Source organism: Tasmannia lanceolata, unplaced genomic scaffold (assembly GCF_043159265.1).
Source record: "Tasmannia lanceolata isolate RefF3 unplaced genomic scaffold, GAP_Taslan_0.1 ptg000037l, whole genome shotgun sequence".
NCBI lineage: Eukaryota > Viridiplantae > Streptophyta > Magnoliopsida > Canellales > Winteraceae > Tasmannia > Tasmannia lanceolata.
The window spans coordinates 809,001-830,413 of NW_027518714.1; the positions used below are offsets into that span (position 1 = coordinate 809,001).

A 21,413-nucleotide genomic window follows, 5' to 3' on the forward strand; every position below is an offset into this window, starting at 1 on the left:
TATATCAGAGTGCTAGGATCATCCTATGGAAATTATTTTTGGGGCACTACCTATTTACGTTGTAGCCCATCACATGGACGATTTGGATCATCCTATGATGTTGTATGTACTGTACTTTTTGAAAAATACGGGGCTATAAGGTCTTACACCATATAAAATCTCTGCTAATTGTATCTTGTCTCTTTAAAAATAGAGGAATGAAGTATGTGCAGCTGCTATCTGTGCATGGCTGCACAAACCATAGTAGAGGCCACATTTTTTTAGGGATCCAAAGCATTCATTTGGAAGGCCCTTCCATGGATAGGGTGTGTACCAAAAATCAGCCCTATAGGATCATCCTAACCCAATCAAAGTTGAAGGGGAAAATGAGCAGACATTTTTTCTGCCCATTTTTTCTCTCCACAAATGGCAGGGTTAGGATGATCCTAAAGGGCTGATTTTATGTACACACCCTATCCATGAAAGGGCCCTCCAAATGAATACATTGGATCCCCAAAAATGTGGCCCCCACTATAGTTTGTGCAGCCATGCAGATAGCTTATCTGTGCAGCTGCGCACATACTTCATTTCCTCTTTAAAAAAAAAATGATAAATACTCATTATATCGTTGTTTGTCTAATTCTTTGTTCGATTCTTCTTCTTCGTTCGTTCGTTCGTTCTTCGCTTCTTCTTCATCCGAACTCATTTACCTATTATACTTGCTGCTTCTCCATGAGTACTAATATGGTGCAAGTGAAATCGGAGGACACGAATGAAAAGGGTACGAGTGTACGACCATTTCTGGTCACTACATTCGTCGGCATCTGATTTCTAGTCGTGATGTGTTGCCAAATGGTCAATACATTCGTCGGCATCTGATTTCTAGTCGTGATGTGTTGCCGGGCTTCGGTTTCCAGCAACACAAGGCATGGGGGCACCGTCGACCTGTCCCAACTTAGGTCGAGTGGAAAATGGTGGAATTCGAAGGAGGGTTGACGATATATAGAGGTCGTTCTCACCTCCAATGCAAAATCTGTCATCCCCATATCCACCTCATTCAGGAATGGCCTATTTACTCAACTGTTTGGATATTGGAATCGCAATGAATTTTCTAATAAATATGAGTTATACAATTTTTATTTTTATTTTTACATATAGTGGGTCCACCTTGTTCAAAGATCTAAACCATTCAATTGTTAGGCCCCATCGTAAATACATCGTCCCAAAAAAATCATTCTATCGGATCATCCGAACTCTTTGATCTATCGAGATTTCTATATGGTATAGTTTATATATGAATTAGAGTGTTAAGATCATCCGAAGGAGATGATTTTTAGGGTAGAACTTTATATGATAGAAGGGATTTGCTACGGGCCAGCGCGTGCCTGGGCTGCTGCATGTGAGAGTAGCCACACAGGATCAGATTTTGTCTTGTTCACTTAATTCATCTGAGACCTGTCTATAGTAGATGGTTAAAAATCTCTTTTATCATTGAGAGTTTAAAAGGTGCGTAATAGTTTTTAAACGTATGGTATCAAAAGAAGGGAATTCAAATGATCATAACTATTGATCCAATTGTTGGATCGGGGCTTGTAATATACCTTAAGAATTGTCTAGACCAGGCTTACAAGTGAATGAATGATAGTCGCTTGCAATTTTTAAAACTTCAGATCTTAGCTGATTTAGAATTTGAGTTCTGTTTAGGTAAGTCTTATTTGAGTGTATAGATTCAAATAGGGGGGTTCACTCATATTTCAATTCTTGACACTCCTTTCTGTTGATGACCAAACATGGCCAAACCAATCCGGAAATTTTATGAAAAAGGCCTGAAATGGCATTAAAAAACCAGACGGTTGCTTATATAGCCCGTGTTATACAACCAAGCACGCAGTTAATGGTTTCAAGGTTGTTCCAAGGGGTGCAAATTGGGTCGGGTCGGCTTGAGCTTTTGCTTAAAAAAATGAATCGGAATCAACCTGAACCGATTTTATGGTAAAAGCTCAACCCGAATCCAAAAAATCAACCCGAGCTGCACCCTTCCATTGCCATTTTAAATAGCCCCCTCTTCCCACATCCAACAACAGCATGCTTGTTGCAACAAACCTTTCCTTCCTGATTTCTTTCATTTAATTTAGCAAATTTTGCATACCAAGTATACAGATTACAGACTCTAGCTCAATCTTTGCAGAGAAAAGATGATCACATTAAGAATATTTCTGACTGCTACACTGTGTTTAGCATATATCAACAGATAGAAGTGTTCAATTATGAGACAAGAACAATAGCAAAGGCCTATCAATAGCTAATTACAATGTGAAAGTAATCTCAATTGAAAACATAGGTAAATACGCTACTTACAGGGGCAATGGGAGAACACTGAAGAAACAGGGAAGGAAGCAGCTCTATGATACACACAATTCCGTGAAGGAATGCAATAGTCTACCATTCCAAACCCCAAGAAATGCCATCTCAGAATCTGCAAAAAATAGCATAATTCTCAGAATTAACAGTGGTTGATACAAGTTATATAACCAAAAGTACACATAAAAATAATGCAGAAGTACAGGTATATGATAAATGTGGAAGAGAGCACGTACAGGGATGTGATATGCATTGGAGAGGGCAGTACAGTTGTGTATATCAAGCCATATCTATGAATTATACAAGAAACTAACAATATCAGACCATATTACATCCACACAATCCATTCATATATAAAGATATTGCCTCTACACTAAACAATTCCCTCGAACCGGTGTCTCAAAAGTTTAGGCAGACATTTAGCCAGCAAGAAAGCAGAGTTGTTGATAGCAATGGTAAGTGGATCCAAGAGCAAGATAAAAAAAAATGTAGGGAACCAAAACCATGTCACTTTGAAACTTCACATAGGGGATCCAGCCCGTTGATAAATGAATTAAAAACCGGGTGGCAACACCAAATAGTGGAGAGAGGTGAGAGAATACAATATCAAAACCTAATAAGGGAGCAGATAGCTTACCCAACATAAGCTCACAATTAGAAACTGTGTCACTTGTACCTCTTTCAGGATATGAGAGGAAGAAAGGCAATGATAATACTTCTTATCATCCAATAAATTAACAGTCAAATGGTGGGTTATCTCAAGAAAATAGGCGACAGCATGGTTTCCACAGGAGACAGTTGTCCGTGAAGGACATACAAGTAACAAGAAGTTTTCCATATGCCACGGAATCAACACCACGATCATTGTAGTATGCATGCCACATTCACTCAAGAGAAGCATCCCTATTTTGTCTGGGAAATGAGCATCAAAATTTAAAATTCTAGAGCATAAATCTGTAGAAGCACATAGAAGCATGGGCAATAAGTGACCACAAGAAAACCATGGATGTTTGAAACTATGACCACAACTAAAAGTAGATGAAGAATACAAAAAACACCATGCTTTTCGAAAAGAATACACCACCTATTCTAGAGCAAGCATGTCCACTTGTAGAAGACCACATGGAGGTCGAAAATCAAAGTCCAACCTCTATTAAGGCACCATTCCAAGCATTGTTCTTTTTGGGAGGTCATGACTAACAATTATGGGTGCTAGATTACAAATAGATGTTTGTTCCAGTTAGGGTGTACCCATGCACCAGTTTATTTTTATTTTTCTCTCTTTGAGGGTCAAAGATATTTATAAAAATGATTAGAAAAAGTGTACAAAGAATGCACGAACGAGGGTGGATGTAACATTAAAAAAGAGGAGAAAGAAAACCAATAACTCATACCTCCCCACTCCATTACCAAAGAAACTGATACACCTTCCAAACAAATTTTACATAAATTCATGAGAAACTAGACTTTTTTCTGAGCGATAACAGGGATTAATTTATTCCAATAACAAACAAAGAGTACAAATTAAAGGGGGACAAGCTACCCCACTTCAGCAACTATAAAACTACTCCCAGTGAAAAAAATTACAAAGCTAAAGGGCAAGGCTTGCCCTTTCTACTCCTTCCCAAGCTAGTGTTCGCCATTTCATTTGCGAACCTTGGTTGATGAAGAAATGTTGGAATAACCTCCGACACAAGTCAAGAATCTCCAATATGGTAACCCCACTACAGCAACTATAAAACTACTCCCAGTGAAAAAAATTACAAAGCTAAAGGGCAAGGCATCTCTTACTACAAGGCTTGCCCTTTCTACTCCTTCCCAAGCTAGTGTTCGCCATTTCATTTGCGAACCTTGGTTGATGAAGAAATGTTGGAATAACCTCTGACACAAGTCAAGAATCGCCAATATGGTAACTGCTCACTTCCAAGGCGTACGTGATTTCCTTTAACCCCACGAGATGACGTTTGAAGAGTCTTTCTGTCAATAATGGTCCATTCATTGATGATATGAAAATCTGAAGCCCAAAAAGTAGTGATTTTGCTTCCGCTTCATTTGAGCCACATTCTTGAGCGGGACTGAAAAATGCCTCCCACTAGCATGGCCCAACTTCCCTCTTGAGCTTCCATCTAACTATAACATTTTGAAATCAAGAGGTGGTGGTTCCCATCGGGGTTGTGGAGAAGAGCGTGATGATCTCTCCCAAATGATGATCCTCCAATTTCTTAAATTTTCTTGAGTCGGTAATGATGTCATCACCTTGTTGATTCTTGCCCATTGTAGTGGATCAAACTTTAATTCCACTTATAGCTTCCCTGTGAGAATATGGTGGTCACTAAAGATCCTATTGTTCCTTCCAAATGTGTTGAATCAAATCAAATGGAAGAAAACTCCAAAGGATTTTTTATTTTATTTTTTTAAATTACCAAAGCGACCTGCATTACAATTGAAGATAACGCTTTCAATTGAGACCAGGGCTACCCATGATATGCTAAAGCTTCCTATCATTGAAGATTGAAACAATTTCCAAGCTAGAGGGCAATGGATCATCATAAGATCTAGAGTTTCCTCCGCATCCAAACACACACCTTCTTGTTGATCAGGATCTCTTCTGTTTTAGCCTTTCACATGTGCTAATCTTCATTGCCGCTATCGTCCATGCAAAAGATACAACTCTTGGTTGAGCAACTAATTGCCATACTTTAGCTAGAGGTGAGTTACCACCTCCCGTTTTCGAGAGGCTTTGGAGGAAAGAATGAACGGATAACAAGCATTGAGTATCCAAATATGCAATGTCCAAATCCTCTTATTGGATTCTTGAGAAGATAGGTGGATCTTATAAAAAAAACCCTAAGAATCGTGCGAGGTTATCAGTTTCATTTTGCTTTAGCTTCCTCCTAAACACTATTCCCCAAATGATGGACCCATCCCACCTTCTCTCATAGCAATCACGAACACTTAGCCCTCTACGGTTCACTAAAATATATAGGTCTACATATGCATGGCAAAAAAATTACTCATGTACCTAAATATCTTACCCAAACCCCCCCCCCCCCCCCCCCCCCCCCCACACAACAATCTCCCCAACCCTTGCCATAACTCAGAAAGCATATTTTTCTTCACTATATCTCCATGAACACTTCCCTAAAAGAGCTTTGCTTCTCATCTTCAAGCTTTCTATCACATGTCTGCCTTGATTCTTTGATTTGCATACTTGATACTTGATTTCATTTAATTGATGTTCGCTTCTCTACATTCCCAGTCACGTTGTAGCTTCTCTATTCTTGCCGCTGTCTTTGATGGAATCTTGAATACTGACATGAATACACCTGTGATTCTCCCTCCAAATGATAAGCATCTTTTATTCCATGAAGCAAGCTTCCTCTCCATCCTCTCTATGAACAGGTCCCTAGGGATGTTATGGTATTCCCACACCTAATGAGAGGCCTAAATATATTATGAGAATTCTTCCTTGTTTACACCAATGGATTGACTAGAATCTCCATTTCTTTATCTTCAACATTGTTCCTCCACTGCCATACTTTTGGCTAGGTTGATCTTCCTGACACTAGCTCAAACCGCCGAAACATTTTCTTTAGGTTTTTTGAGCTCCTCTTTGCAATTTAGAAAAATGAGGATGTCATCCGCAAATTTTAGGTGCGAAATTGTGAGTACTCTTCTACTTGCCTTAAAGCCTCCAATAGCTTACCTTTGACAAAAGCACCTTGGTACTGAGAAATCACCTCTCCCTTAGCTTCCTTTAACCTTCTGGCAAGAACTTTTCACATCTAAAAAATAACCTTTCACATCTCTTCCTCTTCAAAATCATTCTTTGACCATTCTCGGGTATCGTGATGTATTCTTTTGAAATCTGCTTCTCTTGAATTCGGCCTCCAAGAACTTTCTTTGGAGTATATCTAGGTAAAAGCTTGTATTATCACTCTATTTATATCCTTTCCTTCTAAATTTTCTTCACCTTGAACTAAGCAATCTATTGCATTAGTTGTACACCTCACACTAGCCATTCTATAAAAAAAGGTGAAATTTTACCTCACTCGTTTAGCCAAATTGATCTTGATTTTTGCCTCCAAATTATCTCATCCCTTCTCAATATGTTTTCATATTCATCCTTAAGGTTCATTCCATGGGCACATCATTCTCAATATGTTTTCATACTTCCTCTGCCATTCGGTCAATGCATCCGTGAACCTCTACCCCTGATAATCTTACTGATTAGTAACCCCCTTCATCATTCACATCGACTTTTCTACGCTCTGGCTAACCCCTTGCTTTAATTGCTTCTAAATATGTCATTTTATCTCATTTTGGCCAATTGCCCTGTCCCCTTTTCCTTTTACTCCACATCCAGCATTGAATTCTTCTTCTGAAGTTGTAGTATCGACTTGGTTGCAGGCTTGAAGCTCCATTCCTCTGGTGAGAATTTGTACATGATATCCTTCTGCTTCCTTTGCCCCCTTTCTTGTTTCCAGCCATTTCCCATTCCTCTTCTTCCATGGCCCATCTGGAGTATGAAATCATTACCCAGATGAAAGCCAAGCAAGCCCTAATTTACAAGGAAATAAAATGTGACAATCATGTCTTGCCATGAAGGCCGGGTCAATTTCTTCTCCGTGCATACCAATTGTGTGCTCTCTTCAATAAGCTTTCTACCCACTACAAAGGTTCAATAAGTGAGCTAAACTCCACAAGAGTCGAAACAGGAAGACAAAAAAAGAGATAAAATGAAACAAAAAAAGAGATAAAATGAAACATGTACCAGAGAATTAGCTTTATCTACTACACAAAAGAACGGTGAAAAAGGTTATGGCCATGTATAAATGATCAAGACAAATAACCACAAAAACAATCATGACAACCCACCACCTTGATTTTAAAAATCTCACCAATCTCTCATTTCTCCCGTCTTCTCTACCAAAGAGCTTTGGGAGCCCTTCCAACCTTTCTTCCTGTGAACACATAAACCCTACCTAGAACTCCCCACCCCCCACACACACATACCCATGGTTCCAATTCTGAGCAAGAGATCCTCAGGCTTCAACATACTCCCCAACAGCAACCAGAGATGGCATTTTCACTAGAACTTTATGAGATTTGATAGATCAAATCATGCACTCTTCCCCGTCCTTGAAATCAATTATCAATTTTCTATTCCATAAAAGTTGATATTGATTTTTAACTTCGTGTTTTGTATGTTGGGGGATTATATCTGCAACGGCTTCCAACAAGGTGGCCTGTCGTGGAATCTCAATCCTGATTTAGAGGACTTGAGACAAGGACTTGAAAAAGAAGACATCCGAGAAGAGATCATCACAAGGGAGATCAGGTCTGTGCACGAGGGAGGGAGGGAGGGAGGGAGAGGAGAGGCGCGGGGGGGGGTCAATTTCAGTCCTACTCCCACCATATTGAAATTAATCAGGATTAGGCATATTAAACTATTAAATGGGATATGACTTGGCAATGTGGGCAAGAAAATGCTCATTTTGAGATACAATATATCTACTATTTATTCTGAGTGGAAATCAGAGTTTAAAGTGATCTATTGCAATTTTAAGATACATATGAGCACCCCCTTAAGAATATCGCAAACTAGCCGATTTTTACGCGATAGAAAGCCACACCGAATCTGATCAAACGAATGAGTAGGCTCTTTCCCCTCGCAAACAAATGACGGCTACAAGAACCCATCAAATCTCTTATTTTTTGACCTTGCTTTTCAATTAATGTTCTCACTTCTCAAGAATGAATCACACTTTAAGTTTAAAGTTAGAAGAATGCTAAACTGAATGGCACCCTTGCAAAAACCAGCAGCAAGGGCGCCTCCATTGGATCCACGTCATCAAAGTGCATGTATAATAGCACTAAAAATGTAAAAGGAATAATAATTGCACTTTGATGACGTGGGTCCAATGGGTGCGCCCTTGCAGCTGATTTTTGCAAGGGTGCTTAGTATATAGCTAGCATTCCCCTTAAAGTTATTGGAAATTATTAAATTGCGTACTAGTGATTTCCAGAGGAAATCATCAACCACTAGCGACCCCATCAGCCTAGACAAACTTTTTTTTTTTTTGAATGGTAGTATGATATAAAAAAGAAGACTGAGGGAGTCCCCCTTACAGAACTAGAAGAGAAACAAAAACAAAATACAACAACTGAGAGATGAAATTAAGGAGGGAGAAAATCATAAAGAGTGAGAACTTGATTTGACACTCCATCTTTTGCTAACTTATCAGCCACCTCATTAGCCGATCTTCTCACCTGCTGAAAAGATACCGACATATCTTGGACAAGGTCCTTTATCTCATCAAAATATTGAAGAAAACGCCAAGGGGGATCCCGCGAGCCTCTGAGCCATCTTATAACATTCAACGAGTCCCCCTCCACCACACATCTAACTGAGCGCCCCTTTAACAAACTTAAAAAGCCTTGATGCACTGCCCTGACCTCTGCCTCGTTCGAATCAGCCCTACTGATGGGCCCCGAAAAAGCCTGGAGGACTACACCGTTACTATCTCTTAAAACACCCCCAATCCCAGCTGGTCCAGGGTTCCCCATACTGGAACCATCGAAATTGAATTTAACGATTCCAACAGAAGGGGGGCTCCATTTAGGGGTTAAAACAGGCCTGGTTTCCTGACTCTCGCAGACCAATGTCCACCCTTCCCACAGGTCATAGGCCGACACAAATCTGAATAAAGGGAGTGCCCTTGCCCAAGATATAATCAGAGTAATGACCTGAATAAATAGTAAAAGAGGAGATTTAGTTTTCCCTTCAAAAACTCGGGAATTCCTTTCTTTCCAGATGACCCATAAGAATGCCATGAGTGTCAGCCACCACAAACTCTTGCCTTTTCTGCCCCATGGTATACATTTCCATCCGTCAATCAAATCTTGCAAGCCGGAGGGGAACACCCAATTGATGTAGCCTAGACAAACTTGATGTCATGATGGATTAGATATCAGATGATGATCCTATTATTTTCACCACTGGAGATTTAGGTTGGCAACAAGTGGAAGAACTTGTTGTTGCTATACACGACGAAAATGAGGACATCAAAGATGATGATGATGTTCGTGGAGCTCTTGGTCATGACGACGAGGAGTAGATGCAGCTTATGAACGCCATAAGGAGGTGACTTATTATGATTTATGTTAGCAAGATTGGACATGATTGTGAGAAATTTGAACGATTCAATCTTTATTTTTATTTGGAATATTTATAGTTAGCTACATAGCATTGTGTATCATTAAATGTTCTTAGTTTCATTGATGTATTGCAATAAATTTGATCTTTTAAGTAATAAATGTGTCTTTTTGTTAAATCTTGTTGATACAGTGGCTTCTTATTTTTTCTAATAATTTCTTATTTTTTGTAATTTTTTAATTCTCAACTACTTGAAAAAAAAAATTCATCTGTTGTAACATCGCTTTCAAAACAGAATACCAAATCGGACGAAACACTGATACATCCCAAAAAAAAAAAAATACCAAATGAAACTGTGTTCATAACTAAGACATGAACACATGCTTCATAAACGAACCAGCATGATGCTAAATTACTATATTTTATTCGATAAAAATGATGAGATAAAAGCTACTAACAAAGTGCAAAAATAGAACTCGCATCAGCCAACGCTTTTTTGTGAAAGGAGATTGCTCAACAAACCCATCCAACAAAAAGTCGGAGAATTTATTCAAAAGAAATTGCCTGCTCACGTGATATATTCCACACCCAAATATAACAAAGAGCAACCAACATGGCATAGAGGCTCTCTATCAACATTTTCAAAAGAATTTTCATCTTCTTAGAATTCCTGCAATTTTAAGCCTCCAAACCTACTCTACACCGAAACATGAACATTGTTGACTTTTAAATTTATACTTGAGAGTAATTACATATCAAATAGTATAAGCATTGTATTTGAGTTGGGAAGCCAAATGTTCTGTGGTCTTCATACTCAATAAGACCATTATGCCGATGTAACAAAGAGCAGAAAACAAGGAGCAAGGCATATAAGCTTCATTGATATTAAAGGAAGCTTTAATATCCATGCAGTTTTAATTAAATTTTCACTTACAAGATATCCATGCAATTTTAAGCCCCCCAAGTTTCTTTCTCTCTTTCTTTCTTTTCTTTTCCTTTTTTTTTTCGAGAAATGGCAAGATTGTATTAAAGGAAAAGACAAACAAGAGGGGGAAGCCAGAAGGACCAACATCGCCCATGCTAAAAACAATAAAAAAAGAAAGAAAAAAAGAAACAAGCACAAATAGAAATACAAGGGCAAGTCCAAATCAGCCTTACAGGGAAAGGTAATCAAACAACTCAAAGCTCAACATATCTACCTCGGAACGAGCTAAACAATCAGCTTCACTATTAGTTGACAGCCAAACATGCTGGAACTTCACTTGGTGGCCCTCAACGCAATCCAAAATCTGGTCAATAGCATCGGCAAATCATCAAGGGAAAGAACAATTATGATTCAGCCATCTGATCACATTGAGAGAGTCACATTCCACGATTAGGTTGTCAATGTCTTGATTACCTATCTGTCAAAGCACATGACGGATAGCTAGCACTTCCGCTTCTTTAAAATCTTTTATACCAATAGGGCCAAAGAAAGCCCAAACCGTAAAGCCAAATTCATCTCTATGGAGACCTCTCACCCCTATTGGGCCCGAATTACCCATACTAGATACAAAAAGTTCAGCTTTAATATTCCGGGAGCGTGAGGGGTGATGGAGGAGCATCCCCTAGACACCTTACATCAGCCCATGCTTGCTCGTTTGGGAGGCTTATTGTCTTGTTTTCTTCATTGCTTGTATGTAGGCGTAGTTTGGTTATTTTGTACCTTCTTGTCCTTTTAGTTTTTGGCTTAGTTAGGGGTATTTTTTACTTTTTACTCCATCACCCCTCCGCCTCCCCCTCCCGTCACCCCTCCCCCTCCGAGAGGGGGAGGGGTGATGGAGGAGCATCCCCTAGACACCTTACATGAGCCCATGCTTGCTCGTTTGGGAGGTTTATTGTCTTGTTTTCTTCATTGCTTGTATGTAGGCGTAGTTTGGTTATTTTGTACCTTCTTGTCCTTTTAGTTTTTGGCTTAGTTAGGGGTATTTTTTACTTTTACATTGTATGAATGGGCTGCCTATACAAGGCCCTTCCCCTCATTTGCAACTAGTTTTGCTTGATTTTAGAATGTCGAAATTCTCTTCTGGAGAGACTTGGAGAGAGAGGGCTTTCTCTTCTTTTTGTATCCCTTTGTTCTTCCTTATGATTTGGAAATTGAAGATTAGAGTGCTAATATATTTTTTTTTTAAATCTTCCATTTTCTCTTATTTCTTGTTGAATTCAAGAATCCATCACCGATCTCCACATTTGAAGTGATCTCTCGTGTCCCCTCACTTGAAGACATGTTCAAGAATTCAAGAACACGAAGAATGCTTCCGCGTCCACCATCATCAAAGTTGTGTCAGAGCCTAGGCCTGCAGAATTTCCTAATTCTTACAGTCCTGGGAATTGGGGGTTCGGTTTTGTTGAAAATTTTCTTTGGAAGCTCTTTCCGTATTGATGCCCTTGCTGGAAATGTGAGCTAAGATATGTGGAAAATTTTATGGGTTTCCACGAAGTCCTTTTCAGCAAACCCCTAAATTCTGTAATTGCTTTTTCCATCTAGGTCTTTACTTAACAAAATGCCTCGAAATTTTGATTGGTAACTATGAGCAAGATGCATACTTATATTCATGGTTTCATCAGAAAATCAGATCCTCTATGAATGATGTTTCATTGATGTGTTTGAACCTCCATTTTAAATGCTCTGAAGCTAGCTCAGAAATTCTGAGATCATTCGATTTCAATCGGAGGAACGATCCTAATCTCAAACCTTGTTGCCATATGATCTGAGAGGAAACCCAGAATAAAAAATGTAATGAGGTCACCTTTTCATCCAAGTCCAATCAGAGGTGAAATTTAATGATCTCGGTCTTTTTATGTATGTAGCTATCATGTTTTAAAGGGAGATTGGTGGCTATACGGTTTTTCCCCTGGGTTCCTGACCTCAAATTTCATGAACAAAAGCTTCTGTTGTTGAGAGCCTTTTATTTCATAATATATGATTTAATGGAGAGGCTAAGCCGTACATAGTGTCTGGTTGAATTGGTCTTCATGACTTCCTTTAATAAGATGTTAAAGGCACTAAGGTTTTTGACAAAACAGAGCACTAAGATTTGGTTTCTGCATGATGATTGAATGACTTTTGCTTCTGCTTGTGCATGCATGTTGTGGATCCACTCGGTTAAAAGGAACTCTCATGATATTGTGGTGAATCAAGGAAATAATGCCCACTAACTGTTTGTTGTTTTGGTTCCTTGGACAAGTGCAGAAATTAGCACTTAAGGCATCTATATCATTCAATTCTATGCTTGTTTTAAACCACAACTGAAATGAGCGCTACTCAAGTTTTGAGTGGAAAATCACAGCAAGATTGCAGAATCCTATGGCTCATATTTGGATTAAATGGCAAGATGCAAGGCTGAAGTAAAATCCATGTTTAATGTCCAAAGGCTGTTTAAGTTTATTTCAACAGGTGATTGAATTGCATGTGAAAACTATTTCACACCTAAAGCTTGTATAAAACTTGTAATTGAGCTCTAGTAGATCAGCTACAGAAACCTATAAGATTCTTTGCATGTTGGGTATTATCAGAGGCAGTGAACATGTGGTTTGATATGAAAACAGCCCCCTAAACTGAATTTTATTCAGTTCAATTTGACATGGAAGTTCTGGATTGATTGTTACGAAATACAAGTTAGAAGCCTACCTTCTTGTGCTCTGATCTTGACTTCAGTGAAGTATTCTTCATTTGATGAAACATCCAATGAATTTTAACTGAGCCTTTAGATGCAAATCATTTGCAAGTGGCTTCTTAGTTTGATGGATAATTTGCAAAGGCTACGAACAAGGATTCACTTCAACTTTGGGCAAGCATATGCTACAGCCAAATGACCTGAGAATTGGAACGTATTTGTTACAGAGTTTTGTTCCAGATTTCTTGTTTGAGCTCTTGATTCTCAGCTACCTTTTGATGTAGCTTGCTCTTGGTTTATTTGAATTGAGATGATTAGAAAAGTGTTGTAAGAATCAACCTTTTTTCCATAAAACAAGGCCATCATTTCAGATGATATTTTAGAAAACTTGCCTAGAGTTCAGGTAACATTTCAGGTGATATTTTGCATGAATTCCCTCAAAAATCAAGTTGGAGAGAGCTTGATCAAAAAGCATTGCAACCGAAAATTGCCAAACCCGTTGTTAGTTGATTCGCCATGTTTGAAACAGTCCTAAAACATGTGCTGAACATCACTAACAGAAATCAACTGCTTAGATAGCAACAGGTTTAGCCTACAAACACTAAGTGGCCCAAAATAGTCATATGAACAAGACAATCTCACAATAGAAAGGCAATGTACATCAACCAAATTGCATTATTCACATGCAAAAACATCATAACCACCATTGATACTAACTAATGCAATTGAATCAGTCAAAAGAACAAAAAATATACATACAAGAAGTCACAACAAACTTCAGAAAACAAGATATCAAAATACTACAGATGAAAAATTACCTCAGATCATAAATCAACATTAGATTTTTTGCCTGTGAGAATACGAGATATCTGTAGACCCCGACTGAATGCTTCGTTGAAAAGGATCCTCGTCTGCATCGACTGAAATCCAGGCATCCATGATAACAGTGCCACGGGAGCCATAACAATCACTCCTAACAGTATATCATACAGCCGAGCCACAGAAACCACAGTATCCCATACCACTGTGGCTTGCAGGAAAGGCCGGATTACCTGGGCAATAGATATCATTCCCCAACCAGTAGGTATGAATGCCATCAGGCTCGTAAGCAGATCAATAAATTTTAAGTTAGTGAATTTCAGCAAGACAACTAATACTAGTGTCATAAGGCAGATGATAAAGGACTGAACAGCACGGTAGTAGATGTGATTCTTTGCGGCATACTTCACACGAGCATGCGCAACTATCATATAAATCCCAAGGGCTACAACCACATAGATCCAAGATATCAGGTAAACCACAATACTGGTGCTTCCATTCACAATGCCAAGCTGGTATACAATCCCATACTGGAAAAAGAAGTAACGAAGATCTAGAATTATCTCCAATAACTTCCCCCAAAGACCAGTCATTCTCAGATGATCCTGTTCCTCATACCACCAGGTCTCCCAACTCTGATCTGCTTTTGTGAATACCCCGCCACGATACCAGATCCAGTTCATAAAACCATCAAAGTCATATACGGTTTTCAACCAATCAAAACCAGATGGGTTGAATACAAAGGGTGACATGATCCACGATACTACTAGAAACCAACTTGAGATTGTCATGATTATGTACACAAGGGTGGACTTAGCAACGACACTGTGTGAAGCATAAACTGTCAATATCACCCCTAGCTCGATGGCTTTCACAAAATGACTACGAGCATAGAGCCTATAGTTCTCGGCAAAGCTTTTGTGTTGAACAACAAAACCACGACCAGTCGCTCGATACTTCGCACCACCATGAAGAATTGTCCGCCCAAAGAAATGAGTACGAGTTCCCATCGAGAAAGTATAGAAAACAGATGCGAGCTGTAGCTGCATTGTCAAGAAATCCCAAATTGCAGGAAGAAATCCATGCTCGAGAGAATTTTCCACAATCATGGGAAGGGCAGTGAACAGACCAAGCTGGATGATGAACTGCTGATTGAGGACAGTACCAAGCGCCTTATTGTTGGTAGAGTTGGCTGTTCCGACGATATCACCCTCAATTCCACTGAGAGCCAGATAGAGGCGACCCCAGACAAATGCATAGACAGTCAGGACCACCACCATAGTGTTGAAAAAGAACCCCACAGTTGTGTAGTATACCGACAGCATTCGGAAGAAATCCAACCTATGTCCCAACCGATAGACGTCCCTGCTCAACACCTGCTCCCCATTACCACTAGCAACCTTGGCTTCAAACATGGAGATCTGATTCAACCCAACATCCCGTCCCTTACCAACCTGGATATACTCGTGGTGTGTCACATTGCCACCACGCAGTGTGCAATTGAAGCCAGCAAAGATGTCTTCGCTGATGTTGATCACCCTAGAGGCCTTACTAATACCTCCACGGCTCAAAAACCACAGCCGGTCGAACACATCTGGGTGACCATAATGCATCCGCACCTTTAGGGGGTTCGCCAGAACCCGCTGCCCAAGGGTGACAAAGCTAGTCTCCTGTGCAGACATGAACCAAGCAAGCGAAGAGACAGAACCAGTGAAGATATGTTCTCGCACCCCCAATATTGTTGGCTTTCGGATACCATAGTGCCTTGGGAATTCCTCCAACAGATTACGCATTTTGAGGGCCTCTTCAAAATAGTTGTCCTGATTCATATCAATGGTCTGGACTGCATCACCCCTCGTGAAGATAAGGGCGTGATTCTGGTTCTCCGGTTTGCCTTCCCCGAGCTTCAAAGGCCCAGGCAACCTGATCCTGTAGATCTCCACCTCCTTTTGCAACTGCTGATCGTACTTCACAAGAACGGAGTAGTATGCCACATCATCCCTCCCCGTATGGACCTCATCAACATAGGCAACACGGAGGGCTTCATTGTTTTTCATAAGATACAAAATCTCTTCAGCATGTGGATCCTTCTTTTCTTTTTGAGATCCATATATCTGGCAAGCAACCACATAGGTGTATTTCATCAGAGCAGTCCCATATTCGTGCCCCTTGAATAAAAAACCGACCCCGCTGCTCTCTCTGCTCATACTTCGTGAAGACTTGACTGAGCCCAAGCGGTCCATGCTGCCATCTCGCCTCATCGAACCAACAGAAGCAAGTTCCATTGACCCCTCCCGAATGTCCATCTCTGACGCAGAATCGAGAAAGGCCAGCATCTTAAGAGCCTTATAGTAATACATCATCCCCCTTACTGTACGAGACAAAGTCTGACCTCTATATGATGCCCAAAGGCGGAGATCCCTCAGCTTGGTAGACCAGAGCTCTTCTTCATTAACCATTCCATTTCTGCGCATGCGCTCAACAAAATTCGTCCATTCATCAGCATAAATCTTCTGCAAATAAAACAGGGTAGAGATCCCATCTTCGTTCTCGGTTCGCAGCTGCTCCTTGCTGTACTGAACGTCTTCATTGTAGTACGGGGTCAAAACGCTAAAAGCCAGCATCTTTTCAACTTGCGGAGCACGGGGGATGTTCATGAACAAAGAGTTGCTGAAAAAAGCAATACGGCGTCTCGCCTCAATATTCATAGGAACATTGTGCATTGAATCCCTTGAGGTGAGAATCGTGTGTAAACGCCTGACCTGCCGATAGAAGGCCGTGTTCTCAACATCGGGTAACTCGACGGCATTCTCAAACAGCAACCCGGTCACGGTTGTCCTTTGAGGCACCAACCCATCCTGCCTCAGCTGCTCGATGCCCCTCTTCATCTTGGGGAAATCTCGAATGCAAATGTCATAGAGTGTCTGCAATGTGTTCACCAACTTATTCAAATCTTTCTTTTCTTTGGTCAGAAGATCGATGAGGAAATTCAGCTTGGTGTGGATATTTGGCAGCACTTCCATCTTGTACGTTTGTGTAAACCTCTCATGCTGAAGTGATTCGTCAATCTCAACAAACAAGTTTCTGACAATGGAACGCTCTTCAGTGTCATCTTTAAGAATCACTAGCAATAAGTGCTTGATACTGTCGTAAGCTTCGACAACGGCACAGCGCCTGTATTCATTCTTACATATTTTCCGCCAAAGAACCTTGTCCAGGGCATCCAATTCCTTCGCCTGGCTGAGAGCGAGTAGCAGCTCGTTGCAGAGAAGCAAACACGGCCATCGGATTACCCTGATATTCCAAGAATTGGGTGGCAATTCCATAAGCTCCACCTCACGGTCACTCATAATATCTTCTTCCCTGAAAGTGGTTATTATGGCATTCCATATCAAGGCAAACCTGTTTGCCTCCACCTGATTTGACTCAATCTTCTTATAAGGCCGTCCCAACCCATACCTCAGCTTCAGCCGACGAACGGCATCACTGAATTTGTTCCTAAGTGTCCCTCTTGTTCCTAGTAGTTGCTCTTCTGGCATCAAATTGAACTGCATTGCACTTGCGAAGAATTGGAATCTCAACCTCAATTGGTTGATGTTCCTTATCTCACCCAGATGTGAAAACAACCCGACCAATGCCCCAACGACAGAAGAGAAGATCGAGTACCAGATCTGCAAATCCATGAGATATATCAAAACTACTGGTAACCACAACAGCCCAACTGCAAACCTGTTCGTGTTCGAGAAGAACTCGTGCCATTTATGGTGAATAATATCGATCTTCAATATAGCCTTCGTCGGCTCAATCATGGGCTTGACTTGGAGGAAGTAACTGAATGAGAATTTCGCAGCCAGCACCATGATCCAGAACAGCATGTACTTTACATTGTCCACAATCCCTTCTCTGAGACCACGACCGACAAATGTTCTGGTCTGAAACCACCACATCAAGGCATACAAGATCTTCCAATTCGTCTTCTCGAGTAAATTCCGGATCCATGGAAGAATAAAGAGAGCCAATGCCAGTACCTCAGGGAGTATGAAAACCCCCGCGGCCTCGAGAAAATTCACCACCCTCCTATTGGCCTCGGCCGACCACCTGTTAGTCCGATTCCTCTCAGACCAGATCCGACCATAGAGGACGCCAAAAGCGATGGTCCATCCAGTTGCAGCCATACTCTTCAACACCATCCTCACTCCGAGCCACGCCGTCTCCCTCGACACCAAGCTGTACTGCATGCCCGCATCGAGCACAGACTGAACAAAACGTAGAGCAGACCAAGTGATGAAAACGGTGAGAACCCTAACCTGAACACCCCTGTCCTTCAATGCCTGCCAAGGGTATGTCTCCCCTTTCCACGCCACAATAATGGCAGCCTGGAGGAAAAGAATATGCATGATCCAGAGGCGATCAAAGCTCCGATAGATGTTCCAAAAAGAACGCTGCTCCACAAACCCTGTCTTCCCAACCTGTCTCCGATTGGAAGCAACAAAGAAATTGCTGGAGAGATCGATCGGCCATTTGAGTCTATCAAAGCACCTCCGACTCCAAAAATATTCGTTAATGTCATCATAGTTCCGCCACGCAGAGTGGGGCGCAGTACCGTTCCGGCTTCTCTCAGTCTCGTCTTTTAGGGTTTGGTAGATGGGAGTCACAACACGGAGCAAAAAAGCATTCTCTCCGCTAAAGGAAGGGACTACAGGCCGGCCTGTATTTTCATCTATGTAGTCTTCTAAGATCCGGTTGAGTTCCATTGCCATGTTGTGGAAAATATAACAGAGGCATTCAGGGATGAAGCGTAGATTCGCAGCCTCGCCCCAAATAAGCAGGTAGAGGGCGGTATAGAGGAGCTCCCTCCGGTGATCTTCCCGGCGATCGGAGATCCAGACGTTGGATTTCCGGCCGAGGTATTTACACCAGGACGAGTAATTGCCGAGGAGTTTGCGACGGAGATTGCGGACTACGCCGGGATCTAGGGTATCGATGTTATCAATGGGAGGAATGCGCATCTGGGCGTTGGCGAGGAGGAGGACGAGGTTTTCACGCTGATTACGGAGGTTATCGCGCTGAAAGCCGAAGAAGGAGCCGAGCCAGTCGAAGAGGTCCATTCCTTCGCGCCATGGGACGTATGGGGGTTTGCGGAGGTCGCCGACGGCACGGAGGGCGGCCGTGGCGGCCCGGACTTCCGGGTACCGGAGGGAGGGGTGGTCGGCCAGTAGATTGTGGATCGGGATGATGTTGTAGGGCTCTTCCTCGGCGGCTCCATCGGAGGCGCGATGGTTCGAGCCATGGGATTGCGGTTGGCGCGGCCGCCGGCTCATGGCATGGGATCCAAGGACGAGTTTTTCTTTCTATCTTCTTCTCCTTATTCTACTCCAGGTGCATGCGAGGTAGGAAAAAAGGGAGATGATGGGGAAGTGAGCATCAGAGTAGCGAATGGGAATTTAAAAACAGTAGCGAATGGGAGCAGAAGAAGAAAAGAAAAGGGCAGCTTTGAAGATACCGTTAGGGTTGGATAAAAATAAAAGCAGCTTCGCGCGTTGGATTATTTGAGAGAGAGAGAGAGAGAGAGAGTCAGAGATTTGGTCTAACAAAGCATCGTGTTTTGTTTTTTTGGTAGGGTAAGATAATAAATATCTTCAATTCAAAGGGACAGAAATAGGATTATTTTATTGGAAAGGAGACTTCATTGATTGAGAGAGAGAGAGAGAGAGAGAGAGAGAGAGAGAGAGAGAGGTGGGGTGGGATCAAAACACGCTTGCATCAGACGAATCTGAACCCTCTAATTTGCAGACGTTAAATGGACGGTCAGAAAATAGACTGGGTTCACGACCACAGATTAGAGGATTACAAATACAATCGTCTGATCGGAGTGGGTCCCGCTTGTATATAAGAAGCCAAGAAAATAATAGGAACCTGACAGATGGCAGATTGAGATGAGGAAGCTCCCTCTAGGGAGAAAATGAGTGTTTCGTTTGACTTTCTGGGGCAAACAGAAAATTCCCAGAAACGGTAATGTTGTGATTATTACGCTTCATAATTTAATTTAAGAAGGATTGCAAATGCCATTACTGAGGTAAATTGAAGCTCTCGTCTCACAGACACGGGTGTGTAGGTTTCAGAAAATCAATTAAACTCTCCTCGGATGAACAAAATCTAGCGCTTTGCTGCTCTAAATTTTTCAAAATAAGAAAAAAGAGGTTTTGATCCATTAAAACCCTGGAATCGGAGCAGAAGAAAATGAAAATACCTGAAATTACGAGGTAAGATGATCCTAGGCCCTTAATCAATCAAGCCTCGTTTACCAAAACTAAACAATTGATTTTTGCAATCCTTTACCTAATTACCTTACATATAGAATGTTATTTACTAGGACCAAGGTCGTGTGGGTGGCCTAATGATATTCTACTCGGATCAACAATCTTGACTTCACATACATCTCCCCCTATGCCCACTCCTATGACTTACAAATTTTCTTTAAACATTGATTGAAAAAGTGACTTAGAAATATAAATAATGGGAAAACTTAGGTGGCAAGCAATGTTAAGATATTTCGTACAAAATATTCAATAGCTATATATAAAAAATTGTTAGGTGTATAATAGTTGAAGGAGACTTTACTTTCTAGATCTATGTAGTATGAATAGAGAAATTTATATTTACAAGATTTAAATAACCTCTTTTTATCGTATAAGCTACTTAATACATAGATAGATTTACATTTACAGGGTTCTAAATAGCCTAGGGCTTTCTACTTCCAGTAGAAAATGTTTTCACATTTATTTGATTTCTACTATTGGCATTAAAGATCGTGGGAATCAAGATTTCCGTTGGCAACCTTAAAAAAAAAAAATATATATATATATATATATATATATATATATATATATATATTCCATTTATGTAATATTTGTGGGGCCAATTGTGAGCCATGGGCAGGAGAGGGAGAAACTTGAGAGGATGGGAGAGAGGGAAGCATGAAAAGCTGCTAAATATCATGAAAACAAAAATCAATTTTAAGGAGAAATTTTTTTCAGTATTTTTTTCATTTGCTCTCTCCACTCCCAACAACTCAAGCCTCTCCCTCTCCCTCCTCATCCGCCCATTCAAGCTCTTGAATTTTACTGATACGAAAGCTTTGCCTCTACATACATGCAATAGAAGGGTGCAACTCGGGTTGGGATCAACCCGAAAAAAGGTCGGGTTTGGGTTGACTTTTCCCAACCTTGTTGGGTTCAGATCAGGTTTGAGTTGAGGGTTTGGCAACACGACCCGAGTGAAACCTAACATTTTTTATACTTTTTTTTAAGCTTAAAAACTCGGGTTGGGTTGGGTTCGAGTTGCACCCACAATAACACATAAAACTAAATAACGACTAGAAGCACTTACATCACTATCTAACACGCAAATAAGGGATGCCTAAGAGACTATATCATGGC

The 21,413-nt window shown here is 40.9% G+C and overlaps 1 protein-coding gene and 1 non-coding gene across 3 annotated transcripts; both read right to left on the minus strand.

The window, feature by feature from the left end:
* Positions 1 to 2,160: 2,160 nt before the first annotated feature.
* Positions 2,161 to 19,555, minus strand: LOC143862187 (callose synthase 12-like). Of its 2 annotated transcripts, XR_013240206.1 has the most exons (3): positions 13,974 to 19,555; positions 2,577 to 2,630; positions 2,161 to 2,455 (listed from the first exon to the last, which is right to left on the minus strand). XR_013240206.1 is itself a non-coding variant. In XM_077373193.1 (2 exons), the coding sequence occupies exon 1, from the start codon at positions 19,293 to 19,295 to the stop codon at positions 13,980 to 13,982; it is 5,316 nt and encodes a 1,771-aa protein (XP_077229308.1). In that variant the 5' UTR covers positions 19,296 to 19,554; the 3' UTR covers positions 2,161 to 2,455; positions 13,974 to 13,979. The 2 variants fall into 2 exon arrangements, 1 of the variants encoding a protein (XP_077229308.1); XM_077373193.1 differs by lacking the exon at positions 2,577 to 2,630 and having other exon boundaries at positions 13,974 to 19,554.
* Positions 16,269 to 16,348, minus strand: LOC143862781 (small nucleolar RNA J33). Its single transcript, XR_013240490.1, has one exon. It is a non-coding gene; the product is annotated as a small nucleolar RNA J33 (small nucleolar RNA).
* Positions 19,556 to 21,413: the final 1,858 nt, after the last annotated feature.